Below are 25,493 nucleotides of genomic sequence, written 5' to 3' on the forward strand. Positions count from 1 at the left end.
GCGGAGCTCGCGCCTTTCTGGTGATTTGCACGGCCCTCTGCCGGGCGCAGGGATGTGTTTGCCAGGGGTTTCTCTGCTACACCACCATGCTGTACCGCCATTGCTATCACACGTTTAAAAATAATCACATAGGTAGCAATATCCGCAATTCTTTTTTCAATGCAACAAAAAAGAATAGAAGCCTACAAACTATACATGCGCTTGCAAGCCTTGTGGAGTTGGCAAAATTTTTTACTTAAAAATATTTTTATTCCAAGAATTAGCATGAAACCTGTGCTTGCCTTACATTTATCGTTCCTATTGCATCTACCACAGAAAAACAAAAAAAAGATCTTTTATAAATTTTTGGCCACTTCCACTTTCCAATATCTGGGCTGGTCCAACGCTACCTCCATCCGTTAGACCTTCCCAAAAGTTTGATGGCCTAATCAGAGTTGTTGTACATGCGGGTATAATCATTTGTGCGACTTTTGCCTCGCGCACTAAGTGAACTAAAATCATCCCTGCCCGTGGTAACAAATACATTCGCACAAATATCGGCCTCCGCGAAGTGCGAAAGCTAACGAAACTGCTCAATAAACTAGATTTTTTTCAATTGCCAAGTGAAGTATTTACTTTTGTAGAGGGTTAGAGGCGAAATTAAAATGTTTTCAACTGCACACGTCTCTGGTGAAAGTAGAAAACAGCAATAGATAGGTAACGTTTTTCGTGTTCTGGTGCATCATTTAGCTGTGGAAGCGGACTTATGGTTTCAGACCAATTTTCTTGGTTCTTGGTGTGCAGTGAGATGAAGAATACTGGACTGATATTCACGAAGCTGTTTGCATGTAATGTGTAGTAAAAATAGTTAGTGATTGATCTCCACCCGTGCATGGCTTGTTCCCTCAAAGAGCGGTATGATAGCTGAGGCGCCAGCTAACCAAAGCTGCCTTTCGGTACCGTACAAGCAAGTCACGTTGTAAATCAGGGCCCGCTCTTTTACTCGCAATGCCAAGGATTGCTACTCTGTCATTTATTCTTATGCAAAAATAACTGTCAAGCGGTCTACTTCATCTTGATTGATAGCAACGCGATGTCAATAATGCGCCTAACTCCATTATCCTGGGCAAACGCTAATCGAAGTTCCTTTGTGGAAATAACAGTGCAAAACACGGCGCTACCACAAGCATTTGAAGGCGGCTCTGAGCGGCCACCAGTTTTGGCGCGGCCGCTTCCGTTCCATCACACACGTCACGTCCGGCCGCCGATAATGGCTGCCTTTTTTATTCAGTTTTGGTTCCGAAAACACCAATTTCGCGAGCCATTTGCGTCGCGCACGTTCATGTTTGGAACGCAGTATTTTGCATTTTGCACTCTTTTCATGTGTACTATTAGGTGACGTTATTTTTAGGTTGTTGAAAATTTGGGTGCAGTTGGCTTTTAAGGAACACCCCTAGTCCATTTGCGTTCCCATACGTTTCGTTTCTCTTATTTCCTTCTGCTGACGCATCATCCATTATCTGAATGCTTTTTGAGAAAACTTTTAACTTAGCTATGCATTTCCTGTGCACATATGTGGTGTTTAGCTCATTTGATATAAATTTCGAATAGCATGAATATTTTTGGCTCCCCTGAGAGATTCTTGTCATCGAAATTCGACTGTATTTCATTCCTGCGCCTATCTGCCAACTTGTTGAGCACACAAGAAAGCATCTACGAACTTCTGTTTCCGTCCTGTCGATTTTTTTTCGTGTGGGCAAGCTAGGCATCAGTTGGGGTTTACGTATCCAAAACTGTTCCGCCTTTCCTGCGTACAAGAAAATAAATAGTAATCAATTGGCAGGCCTTTGCCACCCAATGTATCCGCCAGACCCCATCCTCGTGCCAATTTTTTTCCGTTGCAAGGTGTGAAATTGTGATCCTGCTGCACTTGTGAGAGGACAGTGCTGTTTCATGCCACTGTTCGCTCTGTAAGAAAGTGGATGGGGCTGCTGTAATAATTCAACTCGTTGTGGGGGCGGGGGGGCTGCTTGTCTCCCTTGATTCTAAAAACATGAAGGGTAGATTGTGATATTTATCTTGGATGGATACACAAATGCGAGTGCAGGTTCACCCATCAAAATACTTAGTGAGCACTTCTGTAATGCTTCTGCCACTTTAATTCTTTTTCTATCCTCAAAATAAGAAAAAAACACTAGCTGCGTGGCTGAGGAAAGGGGAACCTTGCAGACTTGTGCAATGTTGAGCAAAAGCTCAGTACTCAATGCCACTTTGGCTTTCTTCCAGCTTGAAAGAAATGTTAGTTCGTTAGCAGGAAGGGCTGGTGTAGGACAGCCTGCTACTTTTTCCAGGGGTGGAACTGCTGCGCCAATTGCGCCATTGTGCGCCAATTTGCCCTGCTGCGCCAAGCTGCGCAGAAGCGGCAATTTGCGTGATTATTGTCTATTGAGAGCATACAACGCCAAATTTAGCCGAGTCTTGTCGTCCGGGCAACACTGAGCGCTGGCTTTCCGGAGCGCCGGATTTCCCGTCGATTACCCGTTTAAAAGGGAACGGCAACAGTATATCTATCATATCTATCTATCTATCACAATAGACGCAGCCGCATCCACGCCGCATCCATAGCCACGGCAGTTCAGTGCACTCGTGGAGTTTATCACAACGTTGTTATCGACGCGGCTTTACCGGAAGGCTGTCACCAGCATGAGTAAAAGCACTTTGAACAGTTATCTAGTGTTATAACTTGAGGCATGGCCTCTGGAATTTGCAGCTGCTCGAAGTAAGACGAACGACCCCTTCGCACATCCTTCGCATCAGTAGTTTTTGGTCCGGCCGCGGCGGCCGCTTTTCTGATGGAGGCGAAAAGCAAAAACGCCCGTGTGTACGAGATTTCGGCGCACGTTAAAGATCCCCAGGCGGTCAAAATTAATCCGGAGCCCTCCACTACGGCGTGCCTCATCGCCTGCGTTGCGTCGGCGTGTTAAACCCTACAATCAATCAATCAATCAGTAGTTTTTGGTGATGGTGATTGAAGTCTAATTTTTCGGGACCTGCACGAACCGAGAACTGCGAAGCCGCTGCGCGCGTGGGCTATTGTACGATACTGAGCGCATGCGCACGACGACGCGAGGTTCCGCGCGAAGGGCTCTTCTACGATACTGAGCGCATGCGCACGCTCCTCTAGTGTTGCGGCGGCCGCTACCACTATCACTTTACTTTCCGCTGTCGAGTCAGGTCGAGAGCTGCGGGACACGTGCGCGTTAGCGTTCCTCGGTGGGAGTTTTCGGCGCGCACGAACCCCGAACTTGCGGCCAGTAACCACAGCTCCGCCGTTAATAACGGCCCTTTTGCATCAGAAGTTCATTTGAAGCCGGATTTTTCGCGCTGCTTTAATGAAAGAAGTGGTGTGGAGCTAAAACAGTTGCGTGCAGCGCGCCACACAGCCGCCGTACTCGTTCGCGCGCCGACGAGGCCCGACTCGCGGAGCAAGAATTGTTCAGGAGGCGCAACTGGGCTTGCTCCGGCGGCGCGATAAAGTCACGGCGCCGGGCACGGCACCGACGTGCGCTCTGTCGCGAGGCGCCAAAGGAAGAAGGCTCGCCGGTTCAAGGTCAGTCAGTGCATAGCCGGCCGCCGCCGTGGGCAGACGACGCCGGCGAATCCATAGAGTTAATACTACGGCGAATCCCTCGCGCGACTAGACTTTCATTGGAGTCGGTTTACTGCGGATGAAGTCATCGCGTTTCAAACAATTTTCGTAGGACGAAGAGGCTTTGATTTTTTTTTTAGAACACGAACCTACAATAAAAAAAACCCTAGTTGAGAATCTAGGTGAGATTTGTTCCAGTGAATGGTGGTTCTTATCTTCAATGCAATTAGTTCATATTTAGACTGCCCTAACTTCGCCGCCCTGTCTGCGCAACATGAAAAGCGCGCGCAAATCTGAGAAGCCGCCCGCGAGAGTGAACCACTCGTGGCGGGAAGGCAGCGTCGGCAGACGTCGTCTGCTCCGGGATTCCTTCCAGTGCTTCTTTTCAAGCACGGTACGGCTTGTAGCTAGGGCAGTATTTATTAACTGGTGCTAAAATGTCGAGCACTTCTATTTATTTATTTTACAGGAAGAAATCTGGCAATTTTCACAATAGTTTCGATGATATTACGAATTTTGTGAGTCGCGCCCGTAGAAGAACATGTAAACTATGGCAACGCGCTTGACGCGCCATCTGTTGTGCTGCTCCGCAAGCTGCGTTTCCCCCGCGCCAGACAGTGACATTAACGTGCAGCCCGCCCGCGCTGTCCCAGCCCAGCGGATTCCCCTCCTGAAATACTTGCCCGACTCGACCGCGAAAACGGGCGTCTTGATGGGAGCCCGCTTTCGCCTTCGCGTCTACCTGCCTGCCTGCCTTCTCGGTCGACGCGGCGGCGGCAGCTTGATGCGAATACGGCATCATATTGTACGGCGCCCGTCTTCGTGTTAGGGCCTATCGATGGGAGACGATGCGCGCTCGGCGAGTGCCGCGCGAGTAGGGCACGTTCGCGACGCCCAATTTCGCGGTTGCGGTGACGGCGGCAGCGGGGCGGCGCACTGCACGCGATTGTTTTAGCTCGAAACTACTTTACCAAAAAATTAAAAAGAGCAGCCGCCGTTAGTAACATAGTGTTGATTATTATACAAATAAAAGCCAAAAAGTCGCTACATTTAAAGGAATTGGCAAAAAGCAGGTTTCAGTCCCGAGTAAAGGGTAATATCAAGGGGCCAGCTCCTATCTGATTTATTGCGCTCCTGCTAAATAATTCTGGCCAATTCTATTTTTCATGCAGTTTTTGGATTAGTTGCTCTTAAAAGTGCGCTCAGCCGCATTATTTAAAGCCGTCAGTGTGTTCCAAAAGTGCTCCGAAATAGCCCCTAAACTGCTCCAAAATAAGACTTTTGCTGCTCCCGTGCCTGCTCCAAAAAGCTAGACCCTGCTTCCACCCCTGTTTTTCATCCTGGAATAAATATTTGTGCCTGGTGAACAATTGTCTGTCCTTGCGTGTGTATGCAATTTGTGGTCACTCCGCTCGAGGATAGACGCATTGCCTACCATTCTCATGAATGAAGGGTGCATGAGTGTGCAAACACGGGAATGCACCTAATGCCCCTCATCATGTACTGCGTTCTTACTGATTCCTTTTAAAGAGGAACTTTTTAAATGGCCGCTGTGGCAAGAGCTTTTCTTCCATCGTTGCTCGTGTTAACCTCGTTCGTTTCTTCCAGTGGACACGGCCATACCTCCTCTGTCCCCACACATTCCTCCAAATGGGATGAACGGGATAAACCAGCAACAGTCGATGCAGCCGTTTTCCAGTACAGGTTCGTTCTGTTCTCCTTCTTCTCCCTCTGTGTGGACACGTTTAAACCGGGGTGCCACGTGGGCTCCAAATTCACCTCTAGAGTAAATCCTCGTTCAAAAGACACTGGAGGGACCCGGGAATCATGTCTCTTGTAGTCAAGCTTTCTTGTATGCAATTCTGCTAACAAGGCGAACATAGGAAAACTAACGAAATGATTCTCAATCACATGTCTCTTATAACCAAGTGTCTCTTGTAACAAGGTCTTAGTGTATTGGGTTGCCGTTAAGCTTCCTGAGAGCTTGTCTTGACGAAAAACTTGGGAAAAAATTCCACATTGAGAAAATGAGAAAAATCTTAGGTTCCTTTTTGCATAAAAGTACCTTGTCAGGCCAACCAAAAAAAGTATGTGGCATACCCACTGTAATAAAAAAGAATCCTGCGTGGGTGCGTCCGGAAGCATTAACAAATATAAATTGCTGTTGCAAGCTTGATTCGACTAGACAGGGGTCAGACAGCTGCGCATATTGTGCAGCTTTGATACAAGTTTGTCTTCCTGCGCCAAGCTGCTCCAAAAGCATGAATATTGCAAAAATTGTGCCGGACTGCTCCAAAACTGCCTGAAAGGCAAGGATCTCGACGCTCATGTCAGCTTCGTTGGGGCAAAAGGCCAAGTTGACAACATGGTTTTCTAAGCAGTGTAAGTGGTGCTATCGCCAGGTCAGCTGAACCCTCGTCTTGCGCCTTCCAGTCACCGCTATTATCGTCGTTCACTCTCAAATGCACGAACGACAGAAAGAAGAAGATTGTGAAACTAATCAAACGATATCTTCTAGAGAGATTGGCTATCCAGCTGCATTTGCTGAAATGACCTTTGCGATTGGGCATTGCTATGGCAACAAAAAGCGTGACTGCTGGGTGAAGCGGCTGCTGTGTATAGTTCAAGTAATTCAAGTACTCAGTGTGCTTTGCCAATCTCTTCCCCAGTTTAGGTTACACAGTCCATAGAGTTTCATACAATAATAACTAGAGAGAAAACTGGCGCTAGTGTCAACGCAAACTCCGAGGCGGTGCTTACGCTTCGATGGGAATGATGGGTAGTTCTGGAACCGGATTGCATAGGATCGAAACAGGCCTATGGCTGCACAAATTGTATTTTTTTTTTTTTTGTAAAAAAAAAAATTTAATTGCCTTTTTCACTGTTTACAAATTGCATGGCGAAGGAAAAAGCTCGTGACCAAAAACTGGTTTTGTACAAAATAAGACAGTGCGTTTAAATAATAAGCAGACGTGGAGTTGAGGAGGTTTGTGGCGTACGTTTGCCATTTGCCGCCAAATAAAGCAGGACTCAGACCTCTTTTAAAACTTTTTGTAAAAGTTTAGGCGCTTGTGTTTTTTTTTTATATGAAGAAAGTTTTTGTGCCTATAAAAAAAAGAAACCGCTTACCTTTGGAGATGTTATTCTAGCGTGAATTGGGGACATTCATCAAGCTGTGTTCCTATCAGCCGCTGGTGCTGCTGGTCTACGCTGTAGGAGCTGGTGTTCACATGAAAGGTGTGGCTGTCCCAAGCAGTTCACAACCGTCTTCAGCTTCGAAAGTACATTACTCTGCCGATTACACAGCGCTGCGACTCTTAATTTGCAGACAACTTCACCGCACACAGCGCCATCATTTGTGTTTTCGTGCTCGCTGTGCAGCCAATGAATTGGTAACCTATCCGATTCGCAACTTTGGTTATAAAAAATTTCCACTCAGGGTGGTGTCAGTGCGCGTACGGTATTCAGTTCAAGGAGAAAAATTTTTTTGAATGCTTTTTCCAACACCCCGCATAGGCAAATGCGTTCATGCAAGTCACAAATGAAAACAGTACTGGCTCCACAAGCGCCAATCGAAATCCGGAACTTCCCGTCGCGGCGGACGATCGCAGCGCCAGATTCCTCTCTAGTTATTGAACGAAACTCTATGACGCAGCCAGTTGGATTCCTGTTTAGTTATTTTTTCTGTTGTGGCACTGAACAGTGACGCTAACGTGGGGATAATGTTGAGAGCGTGTGGCAGATTGCGGGAGGCTGCACCGCTCAAAAGGAGGAGTCTATTGAGAACAACGTCATGCCAATGGCTTCGCCGTGGCCTGTATTTTAGTGTGAAATCAGTGCGTGCATAATTGGGGTTTGTGAAGTGAACATTTGGACTCATTGTGATGTTACAAAACATTCAGTTATTGCTGTGCTTGACAGCGAGCTCGCGAGCCTCGGGAATCGAACGATCGACACATCAGAATTATGTTGTGCCGCACGCTGCATTGCCGTGACGTGTTCGGCTGACGCGAATTACACGAGTAGTAATAATTGATGTATTCGAAGTAAAATTTATTGCCAAAAGCGAGGTGTCTAAACGTAGCAACGTTACTCAAATTGCGACTTGGGTGAGCGTGCGTTTCAGGGATTGCAATGGTGCAACAACTGCTACCTTGCTTTGTGCAACTTTTGCCATGGCTCTACACTCGTTCGTACAAGGCAGTCAGGAATTGCAAAAACAATAATTTAAAACCATTAAAATTGCAAAAAAAAAGCTTTACGATTGAAGTGTTTTTCAGTTCTAAAATTTTGGCAGCATTTTACATACAATTTAAGAAGTTCGTACCTTGCAATACTCTGTTAAAAACACTTTCTCTAAAGTTTATTTCAGTGTTTGTGTATTCCAAATTGATTCAAAGAGGTACTTTTCCACCAAAGTTGCTAGAAATTTGAATTTCTAAGCTCCTAAGGTGACATAATAAATGACGTGAACTGCTCCTTATCAAGGTTCTTCTGCTCCAAAATTGAACGTTTGCTGCTCCAAAAAACTGCTCCCAAATCTGTTTGGGCTGTCTCACCCCTGAGCCTGAACAAGCGTGTTGCCACTTAATTTGGAAGCCAAAAAAAAAAAATTATTCTCACGTGTGTCTGCGTAAGTTGCATGTGCAGCAAGCTTATTTTTGCATAAAAATGTAATTTGCAAGGCAAACGAAAGAAAAGCAAAAAGAAAGAGGGGCTGTTGGCAGTCCCCTGCTATTTGGGTTGCACATTCCATGAGGGTGCACAACCTACACCATATTGTTGAAGGAAACGAAAATAAAGGAGCAGGCTGAAACAATTGTAAAAGAACAGGAAAAAAAAAACAAGGGCAGCCGTTGGTTGTATACATACAATTGCGGAAGAAACTACTGTGCCAATGGCGGCTTCCCGTTGGCCGTGCGTGCGGTTGAATTGTTTGGCTGTCTGCCGATTTGATGCATTTCTCCCGGCGGCCAGACAACAATGCCCCGCGATACTACGCATGTTGTCTGGGGGTCGCCGCTCCCTTTCACATCTGCTAATGTCACGTGCCTGTCTACGATCTGGTGCGCCGCCTCTCGGCCACGCGAGACGCCGGGGAGAGGCAGGTGTCTTCTCTCTGGTGGCTGGGCTTCGGATGTGGCGGGCATGCGCAGCGCTGTGGTCGGAGGGGGGAGGGAGGCCCGCGGGAAACGCCACTGACCCCCGCCGCCACCTCGCCCGCCGCAGGTGGGGGCACGTGGACTGGGAACAGCACACTGTCGTACACACAGACCATGGTTCCTCCCGCGGGCACGGACAACTCGTTAAGGCAGCAGCAGCAGCAGCAACAACAGCAACAGCAACAACAGCAGCAGCAGCCGCAACAGCATCCGGGGTTCTGTACGTTTCCTCTGCGTTCTTTCTTTATTTTCCTTCCCCCCACCTTTTGTTTCGAGCCGCGTCTAATCGACACCCTCTCCATTAAGCGCTGCCTGCTTGACTAGCTCTCTCCTTCTCATCTTTCACTTATCATTTTTTTTCCTTCTTGCTCCTTCCTGCCAAACAGGTCTTGGGTGTAGTAGGAGCCGGGCATTTTTTAATTATTTTGTGTGTGAAGTGGGATTGCCCCTCATCTGCAGGGATGTAAGGCGAGACAAGGGGTTTTTTGTTGCTGCTGCGGCCCTGAACCGTTGTTCCCCCTCCCTTTGCGCATTTTGTTGGGAATTTGTTTTTCCTACGTTCGAGGTCTTTCCAGAGTTAATTTTTTTGGCTGTCATTACTAGGGTGTTCTCTTTCCTCTTGGTAATTAGTTTTGGCGGCTCCCTTGTAATGAAATTATTCATCTGAAATGCATGTGCCGATTCGAAAAATGAACTGTCGAAATTGTTAGTGTGGCGTTTAGTATTCCCCGTTTTTTTTCTTTTTATTTATTTGCGCCGTAACAGGTTTTAAAGATGTCGGCGAAAAAATCCTCTACGAGATCACTGAACCATTCAGAGAAGTGTGTTGACTTTATTTAACTATTGGGGCCGTCTCGCAATGCTGCCTTTGTTACATTGTAACAGGCGTCAACAAGCAAAAGTTTTTTTGTTTTGTCTGAAATAACCAGAAGTTGCAGGTGCGTTTGGAAACAATTGATTTGTTAGCCCAAACACTTCAATCTTATTCAGTTTCTCGTCTGCCCCTTTAGTGTTGCTTTGTGGTGCTGTTCTAACATTGTGGCCTGGGCTTCACACAGGGCAACATCATAGCATGATGCAGCAAGAAATGCCTGTACAGGGAACCCTCTCAAACCAACCCGGTGAGTCAGTGCTTTGTGGTTTGGCAGTGCTTTGGCAAAATGCTTGCAAAAATATCAAGTCATTTACCGTATTTTCCGGTGTATCAGTTGTGTTTCTTTCTAAAATTTTCGTTGGTGCGTCTTATCTACTGGTGAGACTTGTGAATGGGATAGGTACATGTATGCCGCGCATAGTCCGCGCTCGAAAAGGTGGCTGTGTGCTACGTGATGTCAGCGCACATTAAGGGACAGAGTTCTATCGTCTAAATGAATGAATTATTTGTTAGCAAGTTGGAGGAAGAATGCTTCGATGGTTTTGCCTAAACACTGTCTGTAAAGACATGCCATCTGTGTGTATCAATATACCATTTTTGAAAAGTTAGGTCTGTCTAGATCTTGGAAGGTAGATGCACGCGTTTAGCACTGCTTACCGGGGGATGCATTCAGAGGCGGTGGCGGTTGCAACCATGTACTTTCGCCGCACTTTTTAATGAGCTGATCCTCTATGAGTTTACCCCTTTGACAAGTGCTTTTTGTACACCGATGCGTCTTATACTCCGGTGCGACTTATATACATATTTTTTTTTTTTTTTGGAAAAACTGCCGTTTTGAGGGGGTGCAACTTATACAAAAGTGCGACTTATAGACCGGAAAATAGGGTAAAGAAGTATTGAGGGCACACCCCAAAGAATCAATTTGTAGCTATAGTTTTATTCCCAATCTACAAGTCTTAAAGAACAGAGGTATTTTCAAAACATTACAGTTGTATTATAGTATTTACTGAGCTGTCACTCTAATTACGGTACCTAAATGATGAATTTTGCCCTATGTTCTAAATTCTCTTTTTCTTTTTCTCTGAAAAGTAACCTATTTTTACTGTAAGGTCCACTTCTACCCATAGTATGTGGGGGTGTGCTGATTGGATCGTCACATTTTTGCTGCATTTGAAAGCTTGTAGAATTTTCTCAATCAGTGAAACCGCAAAACTATAACGTTTATTCTTCCAAGCATAAACTATTTTATAGTGCATTTCCCCAAACTACTTTCTCAAAGGAATGGCTTGACGTATTTCCCTACACCAAAGTTTGTGCCACTTAGGCAAGAAATTATTGCCATTAGCTCTTAGCATGACACGAAAACACTGAAGATGAACAGCTCACGTATGCAGGTTAGGGACAAAGATAACTTCAACACTGGTGTCTGCCCTCAAGAGCAAAACGTTTTGGGCGGACATGTTTTTAGTGTGGCTTCTGTTTTTGATTCCTGGTAAGTTTGTTTCCAATTGTCCTTAAATGCATTTTCGGCGGGAAAAAACTTGCTTGTATCCTATAGGACCATGATCAGTCCAATTTTCAAGTGCAGAGAAAAGAAAAATGTCCATTGAGCTTAGTGACCAAAGATTGCTGCTGTCCTGATTCTGTGGGGAGGTTTCAAAATCATCATCCTGTGTGCAGCTCCCGAGTACTGGTGCTCAATAGCATACTTTGAGCTGGACCAGCAAGTGGGCGAGACGTTCAAGGTTCCGTCATCGTTCTCTGGGGTCATCATTGACGGCTACGTCGACCCGTCTGGCGGAAACCGCTTCTGCCTTGGCGCCCTCTCCAACGTCCATCGAACTGAGAAGAGCGAGAAAGCAAGGTACGGTCCCTCCCTGGCCGGTTGGTTACCTCGAGAGGGGGCTGCGGAAATTTAACTTAGAATTAGTTATTAACAAGTACCTTTAAGTCGTTTCAGTATGACCTCTATGTCACGGAGTTGTGTTTTTACTCCCTGTGTTTAGTGCTTGTACAGTGGGTAACAGTAGCATAATAAAAGCAAGTGTATGGAAAGGCAGGGAGGGCAGGCTTTCTTCGTGGCAGTGTTTAGGCCTGGCTGTGTGTTTTTGAGGCCATTTCATGACCATGGAATTGTCTTGTGGCTTCAGTAGGGGCTGAAAAAGGTGCTTAAATTTTTTAAGTGCCGTATTTTCTCGATTTTAAGCACCATCCTTCACTGGAGCACAAAAAAAAGCTTAAAAAAAAGAGTTGGAATTTTAACAAGGACATGCTTAAATCGAAGCACTCAACCTCACTGGAAGCATGTTGGCTGTGAGAAAAAGTTTTTTTTTTTTTTTTAATTGAGAAAGCATGGTAAGGGTAAAGATTGTAGAGATTGGAGTACTGTACGTACCTTTGGAGACTGCCGTCTTTTGTGGCTGTGTTTTTTTTTTTTTTTTTAAACCTTGCATTGGCACAGTACATTTTGCCCAAATGATTGCATGCGTAAAACAACCCCTCTGACACAAACACAGCCTTATCTGAAACAACTCCCTCTGCTGTGCAAATTGAAATGAATTAGGCAGTGCTATTTTTAGCTGGGGCCGTGTTATGGTGGCTATGATTTGGAGTGGTCACTGCATGGTTAAAGCTCAGACGTTCAGTCTAGACCTGAGGAGACATCTGTTGAACTCATTGTATGCTGCATCGTGCAGTCAAGCTTTTGTACACTTTTGTGGCGTTACGTCGTAAACAGAAAGTTGTTTTATTTACAAAGTTTGGAAGGAGTGGATGCACTCAGGCTGTCTGCTGCCTACAAACTGCTTAAAGAGGCCATGCAGACAAAACACGTTTGGTTCATTCGAAAAATTGCCTCTTTAGAATCATAGTGGCACCACTTTTAACGCACACTTCGCTCAAATAAGCTATATAATTAGGGAAAAAGTGAATGGCCATGCGACCCACTAGCTAATTTCCCGCAACAAAACCTATGATATCATATGCCCAGCTGTGTGATTGGCTGAAGCCCGCAAATGCAAATTAGGCAGGGCTTATAAGCTTGCCAAAAAAGCTATTTGTGCTTAAATGTAATGCATATTCATTTTACAGCAGTGAGAATGGTGTGGTAAACAATGAAAGTTACAAAAATACATGTAAATATAGAAGTGCCGACGTGCACTGCTGTTGGTACTGGGCACACTAGCTGTACAGCAGGCCGTCACTTTGGAGTTGTCTTACACGACACTGACTGATTGGCGTAAGCGATGTTGTCTTACGTGGCCCTGTTTGTCGAGCACACCACATGCTTCACGAAACGATTACTTTCTACCATAACAAAAACAAGCCAGGTGCAAACATGGTCAAAAAACGAAGCAACGGTGGACAACGGTTTGCCGCTGACTATGGTAGCGCCATCTGGGAGGACTGGCGGTAAGCAGTGCTGCGGAGCCTAATGACGCACTGGAAGTTCATTTGAATACCCGCCCTCATGACATCATGGCAGACATCATGAAAACGCACGATTTGGCGAAGAATGAAAATTTTAACCTAAATTGATTAATTTCTCAGTGAATATGGCATTGTTTGCAGCCGGGCAAGTGCTGGGGGCACTCTAAAACATGAAATATTTCGAACAAAACAAACTTGTATTTTGTCTGCATGGCCCCTTTAAATGGCATTGCTCTGTTGGCAGTGTGATCAGTGCTGTCGCTGCCTAGTCGGCTTCAATTCCTCTAGCCTTTACATTGTTGTTACTGAATCTGCTTTTGTTCAGACCCAGCTTATACGCAATTGAAACCTGCTCGCAATTTGTTAAAGGTTGCTTGGCCAGCATACAAGTGTGTTCCCGTGGCCAGCCTCCTCAAGCCACAAGGGTTCAGTGGTGAAACGGGGGTTGCGCTTTCGAACTGCTGGAGAAAAAAAATAATAAATGTGTGCAAATTATGTTCCCAGCTGTGCCGGATGTCACTTTTCCAGTTGCAGTGGCGCTGTTCTCCCTTGAGGTAACTGAAAGGCGGCGTTCTCATCTTCCTTCTCCTCTTCTTCTTCTCCTTCAGGCTGCACATCGGCAAAGGGGTGCAGCTCGACCTGAGGGGCGAAGGGGACGTGTGGCTGCGCTGCCTGAGTGACCACAGCGTCTTTGTGCAAAGCTACTACCTGGACCGGGAGGCTGGCCGGGCCCCAGGGGATGCCGTGCACAAGATCTACCCAAGTGCCTACATCAAGGTCTCGTCTCTGTCTTCTTCACCCTACTCCCCTCCCTCCATAACGCCAGAGCAATATCGACCACAGCTTCTTGTTTCAATGCGGCTATCGGACACAGCATTTATACGCTCCTGTTTTTAACTGCGGAGCACTTTAGGGGCTCGCCGTGTCGTTGTAGCTCACTCGCTGGACCCAAGTAGAGCCACACGGCATCCCGTCGTAGCGGTGGTTGTCACGGCGTAACCCAGAGGCTTTTAAAGCCAAGTGGTTTATATAGTCATAAGCGTTCGAAACTCGTGAACCGCTGGCGCTTGTCGTACATCTCCCCGTTGTGTAGCGCAAAGAAAACCGCAGCTACATTTGAGGCAAAATATACGTAATTAACCAGCGGCGCTGCGTTCATTTAGTTAGGAACGCTCGTTGGGTTGGTTTTTACGACAGTAAGTGAAAAAAAGTGGCAGTGCAACGCCGTCACGTGCGGGAGGAAAGGCAAACACGAAAACAACAGAACTCCCGCTGCCGCAGTTTCAGGCAGGGGGCGTGCGAGCACTGTGAAGGTGGGAAATTCGAATTGCACTGAGTGGTAGCAGTGAGCGGATAACGGCGCTGCAGCCCATCATGGCGAATCACTTCTCTGCACTTCTGACAGCTTTCACGTTGAGTGGAACGGCTTTAATTTTTTATTACTGGTCCCGTCTGAAGAGGTTCCTGGCCTGAATGAAAAGTGATGCAGGGGAAAATCTGATTTCCCTTTTCTTGCTCCTTTTGCTGTGATGTTAGTGTGATGCCTTTAGCAGCAAGCAAGAATGCAAGTGCCTCTTAGTGGGCACAGTAGCCTGTAGCACTTCGTGTACTTTGATGGGGCCCTGCCACTTATTCTGCATAGCTGCACACTTTTCTGGGTTGCAGTTTGGTATAACAGGTATAACAAGTGTATTTGCATTTGATTTTTTTTTTTTTTTTTCATTTTGGAAAAGCGACGAGCAGGGTGGGAAAAAAAATATTGCTACAGTGGGGCTGCAGGTTTTTTCCCCTTTGTCTTAAACTTTATTTCAGTGTAAGCATTGAGCAGTTCTTGCCTGCTTTACTGAACCATGAGAAGTTATGCCTGGAGACCCTCCTGCAGGAATGGAACAGACAAAAGTTTTCTGGACATTTGAACTCCACATTTCCACCTCCCTCTATCAGATCTTTTAGTTTTCTCTCTCTCTCTCTCTCTCTCTCTCTCTCTCTCTCTGTCTTTTAGCAAGACAGCGCATAACGGTATTATAGTGGTTTCACATCTTTCATTTGCCATTAGTACTAGATGATAGTCCAGCATAATACCCATGCTTCACCAATGGATTTTATTTCAGCCATCTGCGTTTACTGTGTTGAAATGACATTTGAAACTTTGAAGTACCTTTGCAGTGGACAGAGTTCTGCCAATCTCTGCAGCAATTTTTAGCTCCTGTTCACTCACTATGTTTCACCAGTGCTGTAAGGTTTTGCTTTCATAATTAAGTAAGCAGTTCTAATCAGTGAGTTAAACCCAGCAAAGAACCATCGCTACTTAAATAAGAGTGAGTAGAAATGCAATTTAATTGGTTCTTGTTTATTAATAAACTCAAATCAGGTTTGACAGTTTGACAAATGGCTGGGCTTATCTTTTGTTGTCTTTCACTTTGGTCTTCAGTACATACAGCTAATATGCAGTCAAAACCCACAACAAAGTTTGCTTTAATGGAATTTCCGTTACAATGAAGAGTTTCCGATTCCCCGTGAAGTTGCTCAAGGTTCCGTTGTTGACAGGCTATTTTATCTGGGCGTTTTGCTGCAATGAAATTTTCTCGAAATTGAGCAGCTAGAGCTTTTAAGGTTCTGCGTTCATAGCATCACAAATGCACACACACTGTCATTGCTCTGATATCGTGACTTTTTTGGGGCGACAATTGAAAATTGACAATTTGGTGTCAATTACTTAATGGCACTTCATCAAGAGACTAAACTGCCTGTGTATAGAGGTTACTGTAATGACTGAAATCAGACAGACACCTTTCAAACACACACAGTGTTGAAGATTTCCCCGTCTTCAGCAATGCAAGCACCAAGAAAAAGAAAGATGCTCCTGAAGTTTATCTTATTACACAGAACAAAGACGCCAAATGACAGTATCCTATGGCAACACCCACACAAGGGGAAAAATGAAAGCAGAAAGCACGCAGGAGGCAATAACCTGTTCGGTGGGTATGGTCATGTTATCTGCAAGGTATGAAAACCACATGCAGCTTTTCCGAGGGGCTCTGCGAGTCTCTTATGAAGATATTAGAAAAAAACTTGCAGGTAACAAGTGCCCCTCGTTTTGCTCAAGCTTTTATTCACTGGTACTGCTTTGCCCGCTGCAGAAGATAAAATTTTTGTTCCTCAGTGTGTGTCTTTACAAAATAAACTTTAGTTGGAGGTGTAGTGTAGCCCTAGGTGCTTTCCCCCCCCCTCTCCCTTTATGTAATTTTCACAACAAATTTTGATTCATCAGAACCATTGTTTCCAATTGCCTTGTGAATTTCATTGTGGTATTTCACAGGATTGCTTGTGAAGTTCAATACGTTATGTGATGGTATTTTGAATGAATGAGGACTAAAATAAGCACAATAATTGTTAACCTATTTCTTGCGAGTATGGGTTCACCCTCCAATATCCACTTTAAAATACTGGCAGGCTGATGGGGCACATGAGTTTATGAAATTTATGTTCTGTGGGCCTTTGAGGATCTCAAATGGCTTCAGGGATGGTCCTATGATGTGACAGATATGCGAACCAAGGGCTGCTGAAAAAGCTAGTGGAGTGGCATTACCACTCGCAGCTGAGAGGAACGACGTTTACTTGGAGGGCATGTGACACTCCAGTGGGGCATGAAGGTAAAAATGGGTTCTGCGAGCTTCCCTGTGCTCGCACATGTTGAACCACAGCACGAACGACAAGACTGAGGACGATAGCAAGAGGACAGACAAAGCGCTGGCTTACAACTAGATTTTATTTGCTCCACTGAGGCCAAATCAACGCCAAACTAACGACGCCGAATCTCTGTATACCGGTCAAACCGTAAGATGCCTCAATGACCGCCTCCGGGGGCACCACAATAACGCTAAAAATAAAGCGGCTGGTCATTTTGCCACCCACTGCGACACATGCGGCTGCGAGCTGCTGTTTGTCGATTGCTGCGTTATTGGCAGAAACGTGAACACGCGAACTCGAGAAATTATTTAGGCCGCTGAGATTCAATGCTTGGGGAAGAATTGCGTCAAAACTTGTTGGGGGCTAGTTGGTTCATGATTCTTAAAAATATGTTTAGCGGAGGAGATGTAGCACTTGTCCCATCTCCTTTCTTGTGTACTGTCTTTGGTTTTTTGTGCTAAACATATTTTTAAGAATTGCATCAGTGTAGCATCAATTGTACTCACGAAGAAGGAGATAGACTATCTTAACAGGACGCGTGCCGATAATGGTTAGTTGTGGGGTTGGTTCTGTGTTTATTCGTGCCAGTTTTTCATGTGTTTTGTTTTCTTCAGCTTCGTTTATATTTGGCATCGTTGGAGAAAATAAAATCCAGTTGTAACTCGGCGCTTCGTGTGTCCCCTTGCTATCGCCCTGTGTCTTGTCGTTTGTGATGTGGTTCAGCATGCATCACGAACTCGCCCAAGTTTTCACATTGCTCCCGCCCTCATGATTCGCGCTTGGGCAAGTGGTGTGAGTAACGGGAGCGGGGTTGCCCTGGGTTGTGCAGGTGTTTGACCTCCGGCAGTGCCATGGCCAGATGCAGCAGCAGGCGCAGACGGCCCAGGCAGCGGCGGCCGCGCAGGCTGCGGCAGTCGCCGGTCACATCCCCGGACCTGCGTCAGTGGGAGGCATCGCTCCGGCAATCAGTGAGTCCCTCGTGCACTCTGGTGGAGGGGAGGTGTGTTGTGTTGCAATGAAAAATTGTACGGAGCGCAGACGTTCCCCAGAGAACTCTTGTTGCAGCCAGCGCTACCTATAGATGGTATTCGTTGAAAAGTTTAGCGGTCAATTTCTTCGCTTGGAAACACTGGAAACGGCCACAGACATGGCCGATGCGCCACGGACATGGACAAGTACCGCCATCCCGCGGAGCCCGACCCAACGAGTGACGGCGCACTCGCACGGTTGCATGGGGGAGTAGAGGGGTGCCTGATCTGGGGGCCGTGCGAACAACGTCGCCTAGCAACAGACGCTTGGCCACAGATATGGCGGCGCACTGGAATGGTTGCCTGCATGCATTCCACGCCATTGAATACCGGCCACAAGTTTTTAAATCGGACTAAACAGTTATTTGACGGGTTTTACAAAACTTTATATAATAAAATAAAGAAATAAGACTATTTGGGGTGATAGATAAGGATTAATTTATCAAACAAATCTTCTGAAACCAACTGGTAAGCAGCGGCCGCCAGGGGCGCTGCTTACAACAGGAGTTCCTCCGCAGAAATTTTCATTGCAAAAGGGACCCCCTAATTGGCCCCGAACAACACACCTTTCTTTTCTAGTACACTGCACCGGTGGGAATGCTTGTCGCTGTGTACAGGTGCGGAAAGCTGGGCAAGTTGGTACTGGGATAACTGAGACATGTTTTCTGGCGGAAAAAAAGATGAGAACTTGGAAAAGAATATGGATGCGACAAACGTTTGTCCCATCCGTATTCTTCTCTAAGCTCCCGCCTTTTTCGCGCTAGAAGACATGTCCCAGTTATCTTTGTACAGGGCAGGAAATGCGGCTTGGTGGTTGATCGCACTGGCAGGATGTTGCAGCATGTGTGTGAAAAAGGACAAGGCTGGGTGGAAGCAGGAGGAGCCCAGAGTGTCCTTTACCACTTACCAACCAGGTGCGTCTTACTTCTGAAGTACGTTTCTACATTTCAGGACGAATCGGCCAAGGGAGCGATTAATAGTCTTGTAGCTTATACTATTTGGCTGGGTTATTCGTGAAGTTGTGTGTGTGTGTGGGATGCTGTGCTTTGCTCCCACAAAGAGCACAAGCAGCCTCGCTTGCCAGATGGGCAGCAGCACATAGGTGGAGGTCATTATGGGGACCAAGAGGCGACTGGAATTATGGTGGCAAAATGATGCACTTAGGCAAGTACTGCGAGAGGTGCTACAGTGGCGCTGCTCTATAGAGCTTTCCTCCCTTTTTCTTTGCTTTGTCCTTTTCTTTCTTTTTTTTGTTGTTTTGTTTTGTTTTGTTTTTTTTGGCTTTGTCGTGCTTTGGGAAGCGGCAGCCCGTTACTTAGGGGGTAGCCACCATCATTATCAAATTCAGTTTCGGATCAGATTCACCATCACCATCGGATGGTGACTCCCTAGTGCAGTGGTTCTCAGCCATGTCTGCCCCGAGGACCCCTTTCGGGATTGCGAAAGTGGTGGGGGACCCCACGATTGCCATGATTCCAAACAATTTGTACTTGCAGCTTTCGTCGCCCACACACTTATCCGATGACCGCCTTTTCTGTTTGACGTTAATGACGATGCGCCTCATAATGGTACAAAATTCGCTCTTGAATCTAAAAGTCTTGCAAAGACCGATATGCTGCTTTTCATGTGTCTTTTTTTTTCTGAGAGCTGGGGTGTTGTGCACAAAGAAGGTGTTAAAATATGCACTACACGAACAAACTAAGCGTACATGTAATGCGGCGAAGCCACGTTTTTGCATTGCAAGAAAGTACTGGCAAAATCGAGAAAAGAGCGGCGGGTGGAAAAGTTTTGAGGGAAGCTCGCGGACCCCTCAAATGTTCCCGCGGACCCCCTGAGATCCGCGGAACCCCATTTGAGAACCACTGCCCTTGTGTATGCTGTATGTGTGGCCTTCAGTTGTGTTGTGTGTTCCGTACATCTGTAGGTGATATGTACAGAAACTTAAGGTCGTTTGAGGCATTTGGCATTTTAAGGGGTGACGTGGGTCTCAAAAGCCCAAAAACTGCCAAAGCCCAAAAATTGCCAAAAAAAATATTTTTTTGAAGTCCCTATTTTTTAGTATTGGAAATTTTTCTTTTCTTTTTGAGAGGGCATTTGGTTAATAAAATCCCGAAAATTGGCAAGAAATTTATTATTTAACATGACTTTCAGTTCAGGTCAGCTAAATATTAATGCTTAGGAGTGAGTCCCAGGGGTCCCAATTACAGTGCTAAGCTCTTGGACCCCTTTTGTGTTTGGTATATTGTTTTTCACACATTGTATATTTTGTTATCGATGATAAACTGAACTGAGCTGAACTGAGTACGTATTTGAGCCGTAATATCAAATCATAACATTGACGGCAGCCAAAATATTCCCCAATTTAGTGCAGAAATGGAATTTTTTTAAAAAGAACTCTGGTTCCACATACACAATACCATACACCTCGGTTGCATAGAAGAGTGCACCTCCTTATCTTCAATTTCCACCTTAACCACCTCGTTTTGTCCAGTTATGGGTAAAACACAGCAGAAAAAAGTCCAAGTGTGCCGCCACCCAATTTGTTACTGTTCGCACGTGTCCACAGGGTGTAGTCTAATTAGCCAGGAGTCGCCCGTCGTTTGCTCAGCATAGTCATAACAATGCAACAGTAGATAAAACATTTACATGAGGATCAGCAAAAGCTCTGCACAGTGTTGAAGTGCAAGACACATGGGCGACTGGTGCATGCGATTCGCATGCGACTGATCCGCCAAAACCGGTCCTAACAATAAGTCGTAACGATCAGTTGCATGCGAATCGCATGCGAATCGCATGCACCCGTCGTCCATTTGTCTCGCGCTTAAAGCAAAGTAAATATTGAAAGAAATGACAACAGGCAGTTCTAGAAAGTACTGAGGATACCATATTTATTTGATTATTAGGCAATTACAATTATAATGCAAGGGTGCAGTTTGGAAAGCCAAGAAAATTTCCTTATATGTATGTATATACTGAGCTTCGAATATAATGCGGGGTATGACTATGGATTTTGATAAAATAACCTTGCCTTATACTTGAATAAATACGGTACCTTCCTCCATGCGTTGAGTGGCAGCATATCACAGAAATCAGGCCGAGACGAAGGTAGCTTAGTGCAGTGCACACGCCAGCTGGTGAGACGGTGGTGATTTGATTGCATCTTTCACCCAGTGTTACTCTGATCTGCCTCAGGTGGTTAGCAGCTGTTTTACGAATATATTTCTTCCATCCCATTCTTTGAGTATTGTGTATTGTACCGTCTAGAAAACAAAAGAAGATTTCCCAGGCTGCTACATTTACAAGAAAGTTGCATTTTCTGAGTGGATGATACAAGACGGATGAGCGGGAAAGTGAATGGTGGCTGGTGCACTCCATTATCTCTAGATGGCCGAGCTCTGTGCGGCCGACTGCTCCCCGACATCGGGGCCCCAAACGATCGCGTTTACTGAGCACGATCATTAATCATCTGCCCGTTTCCTGGTAGGGAATTTAAAAATCTGGCTCCACTGGCTAGGCTGCCTAGTCTGATTGCCTCGCATCGGATATCAATCAGCCTGCAGCGAGCGACAAGGGGTGAATGTTGAATGTCCAGTTTCCAACCAAGCGCTGTTGTGGGCTTATGCGGGCATTGAGAGGAGGGGGGGGGGGGGGGGGGGGGATTATGTTGAGACAAAATAAATAAAAGTCTTAAAATCAAATTAGCTGGGAAGTGAGATTTGAAGACCAAAATAATGTATTAACAAGGTGGTTGGGTCCTCAAGGCAATCTCTCTCTCTCTCTCTCTCTCTCTCTCTCTCTCTCTCTCTCTCTCTCTCTCTCTCTCTCTCTCTCCTCTCTCTCTCTCTCTCTCTCTCTCTCTCTCTCTCTCTCTCTCTCCTCCTCTTCCTATCTGTCCTGGCTATGCTCTGAGGTATGCGGCTTCCCAACGTGCCTCCCTTCCTCTAAGGAGGCCAATCTGCCAATTGGATCTGTCTGTGCTCTAAGATATGCATCTCCCATCTTTGGTTACAGGCCTGGAGATAAGCAAGGGTTTTACTGTTTTCGTGAGATCTTTTAAAAGAGTAAAATTTTTGTATTAAATTTTTTTTGCTGTTGTGGGTGCCTTCCAGCCCTCTAATCATAGAATGGCAGATTAGACGATCGATAGCAGTGTAAATAATTATTAAAGCCTCTGAATTAATGTCTGAAGTGGGGCCAGTTGGTTCATTATGAACTGAAGCAAAACAGCGCGAAAAAACGAAGGACGAGGGACGAAAAAACAGCGCTCGTGTGTGTGTTCTCCCTCGTCCTTCGTTTTTTCGCGCTGTTTTGCTTCAGTTCATTAAAGCCTCGTTTATTTGTGTAAGTTTCGGTTTTGACTAAATGAACACCGAGATGGCTGGCACGACAGGAGGGCAGTCGTGGCGTCGCCGTTCTCATTGCACCATCGCTGGTGTGGATGCGCGAGCACGAGCACCTAGACCGGTTGTGGTCTCCACCATCTCCACGCGCCAGGCAGCATGACGTCAGTCCCAAAAACGTGACCCGATACACATGTAGAAACAGCGCACACCAACATCACGGTTGCTTTCATACCGGCAGTTTGGGGCCAGGAGGAGCAGATGGCAGCATGCTGATGCCAATTGTAAAAGGGTATCCGCTCTGAGTTTTCTCGTGTGTGCAAAGATTAAAGTCGATTTACAATACGTTATACTGAACGGTTACTCTGGAAACTTGCTTGGGAGATATCTCCATATACAAGGGCAGCCTTTTACATCGTTCTCCCAGCTTTGAAATTTCATGTTGGTTCTTTTAAAGGGACACTGAAGTGAATTTGTCAAGCTCCCGTTTTTGCTTGCACTGTGTAGACTGGCTCAAATTAACACACTATTCATCGTTTATCCGGTTGACAAATTGGTAATTATTTTACAAAGCGCGAAAGAAGAAAAACTACTATGCGCGGTTTGCGGCGGCCGCACCAACTAAAGGCGCTGACGTCAGGAGGGGGGGGCACCGTTATTGGACGATGCCCAAGGTTAGCAATCAAAAGTTTCGGTTTCGGTTCTGTAAAACATGCTTGACATCTGATGGCGTTGTTGGATGGGCATTCTCGATTTCTCAATTATCGCCGTACCGCGCTTCTGCCATGTTGTCGGCTGTCAAATGTCTAAGATAAACCTCCCAGGGCGGCTTGGAATCGTAGAAATCACTAGGCGAGGCCTACGCAGTGGATGAACGCCCTCCGCGTCACCGCAGACTCTCAAATGCCATGCGCTTTTCCCGCATATTCGGAGCTTGCCTCACTCATGTCTGTTCGTAAAAAGCTAGTTCGCACCAGGCCATGGGTGTGCCGATTCAGGCCTGGGCCCACTGCCCGCAAGCAGTCGGTGCTTGTGGCAACAGCACGCCAACGAGAACTCGCTAGCGCGTCATTGTCAGTATGCGCGCGTTCTGCGATCTCGCTCGTGGAGCAGTGAACGTTACGGCCCAAAAATGGTGAACTCAGTTCAGAAAACATCGGCCGCATACGAAAAAATCAACTTACAAAAAAAAAAAAAAAACATGTACCCTTGGGGATTCGAACTTGCGACTTTCAAGACAAATCCCAGCGCCTCAAACCACTAGGCCACGAGCCGGCGTTGGCCGGTTTGGATATATAAGGTTTATAATGTATGACCAGTTTACACTTTTATTTATTTTAAGCATTTTAAGTACTTTATGTGACTATTTGTTGTATATCACTCCTGCAGTAAGTGTCCCCCAAACTTCCACAATATCTCACGTCTAGCAATTGCATTTCTTTGACGGAAAAGCGTTCGCAGATGTGCGGTCGTGCTGCTGACCGCTGTGCTTGTTTACCCAGCGCAAAAAGTGCTTCCTGCTCCCTAGTTTTGCGCTGTACGGTAAAAGTTTCAGGTGATTTTATTTTCTTAGTACCTATATTGACTTCGCTGACTCTTCTCCCGCCTTCAATTGGCCTTAGATTTTCCTACTAGCGTAAAGTCAGCGAAGCGTCGCATGTGCACTTGTGCAGCGCTTGTGTGGAGCGACCCGGACTCTGAGTTTGACACAGTGCACAACAAAGTAAGGAAAGGCACATTCTTTCATTCACAAAGGTGTTGTGGCTTAGTTTCAATTGAGCGAGCGAATAGTGACGACCCGTCGGCGGCCGGCGGACGAAACGCCGGGCCGACTGACTCAATCGGTAGGTCGGCAGGTCGGCGAACCGTGCAGTAGCGCAGCCATTTTCCAGCTCATCTCCTGCTGACGTCACACGAAAACGCCACAGAAAATGGGCGAGCATAAAGAGAGGAGGACAGCATTTTCGAATTGATTTTTCTACTAAATAAATTCGCGTAAACGCGGCCAGAGTGGTCGAAACAATGCCTACGGACTCCGAACTACAATTTGCGCTAGTAATCCCGCAATGTTTACAAATCACTTCAGTGTCCCTTTAAGAGAAAGTTGGGGACTGCAAACTCCCTGGCTTCATTGACCTCCTTCTACGCGACTTTTCTTGACCTGACTGGTTGTCATCAGTTCTTCTGGTGTTCTGTTTCTTCCACCTCTAATAAAACATACCATATTTGCGAGATTCTAACGCTCCCCCAATTGTAACGCACGAGTAAGTTCGCGCAGGAAAATTAAAAAAAAAATTGCGCCCACCTCCCCGTGAAGGGAACCCTGTGTAGATGCAACGCATCGTGGGGTTCACGTAGTGTTTCCGTTGGATTGATTCTGAAATCGCGTGAAACGTGTCGGGAACGCGTATGATTATTATGTTTTATGATTATTATTATGTTTTATTGGCCAGTCTTGGTCAATCTCTCTAACTCTTTCGTTACCGCGGGAAATTGACCATTTTTGAAGGGTCTAACAAAACATTTTTTTTGTGCTATACATATTGGTTAGGCACATACTGCAGTGGCATAAAATGCAGATTATTCCACGCGCTTTCCAACGACACCAGTTTTAATATTGTTTTCCTAAATAATGATTGCGAAAAAAATTATCGAATTCGAAATTTTTGTCCACACGTCGAAGAAAATAAGAAAAAGGTAAGTTGTGTATAATAAACAAGTAGTAGAAAAAATTTAGAATATACATTTTGTAGGTAGACATCTCAAAAACCCATCCTAGAAAAAAAATTGAGTTGCGCAGTACAATTTGTCAGATATAAAAGAAAGTAAGTTGTAGAATGTAGTATAGTGATGTATTCATTTTGTATCAGCTATGCATTTCTTTACGCTTGACATGACGGTTGTTATGTCAGTTTTCTACTCCACCCCTGTAACGGCCCAATCGGCCAACAGTACCTGGAAATAAATAAATAAATTAAAAAAAAAAGTTAGCCTGCGTGGTGCCCGTGCCATGTGGTGAAGCCCAACCACTATTTCAAATTTTGCTATTTGGTATGGTTCTCTAGAAGAAATCTGGTGGTGTGACATTATTAAAGGCCCAAATTAGCCTCCACATGATGTAAAAACACCTTGTCAATGATTATGACCGGCACAATATTGAAGGCAAGCAAGCGATGTAAAAACATCCGCTTGGAGTTGAGAACCAAACTCCTTGGTGGATGCTTGTTGACGTTCTGATGATCACTTATCAGTCATAACTTTCATTTGTGGTTTATTATCATGTTCTGACTCACTACGGTAGCCCTGCTTGCAGGAATAAGGTACGATGCGCTAGAATCATCC

At 45.7% G+C, this 25,493-nt stretch overlaps 1 protein-coding gene across 2 annotated transcripts in view; it reads left to right on the forward strand.

Moving 5' to 3' along the window:
* Med (Smad/Smad4 homolog Medea) overlaps positions 1-25,493 on the forward strand; it is a 50,871-nt gene that overhangs the window by 23,301 nt on the left and 2,077 nt on the right. For both annotated transcript variants that reach the window (XM_077706164.1, XM_077706165.1), the window contains 6 exons: positions 5,237-5,332; positions 8,858-9,010; positions 9,849-9,911; positions 11,345-11,528; positions 13,702-13,870; positions 17,613-17,751. In XM_077706164.1, coding sequence (XP_077562290.1) covers positions 5,237-5,332; positions 8,858-9,010; positions 9,849-9,911; positions 11,345-11,528; positions 13,702-13,870; positions 17,613-17,751 — 804 coding nt within the window. The remainder of the gene's footprint in view (positions 1-5,236; positions 5,333-8,857; positions 9,011-9,848; positions 9,912-11,344; positions 11,529-13,701; positions 13,871-17,612; positions 17,752-25,493) is intronic.

Source organism: Haemaphysalis longicornis, unplaced genomic scaffold (genome assembly GCF_048455015.1).
Source record: "Haemaphysalis longicornis isolate Haplotype H1 unplaced genomic scaffold, Haemaphysalis longicornis Haplotype H1 scaffold_4, whole genome shotgun sequence".
In the NCBI taxonomy this organism is placed as follows: Eukaryota; Metazoa; Arthropoda; class Arachnida; order Ixodida; family Ixodidae; genus Haemaphysalis; species Haemaphysalis longicornis.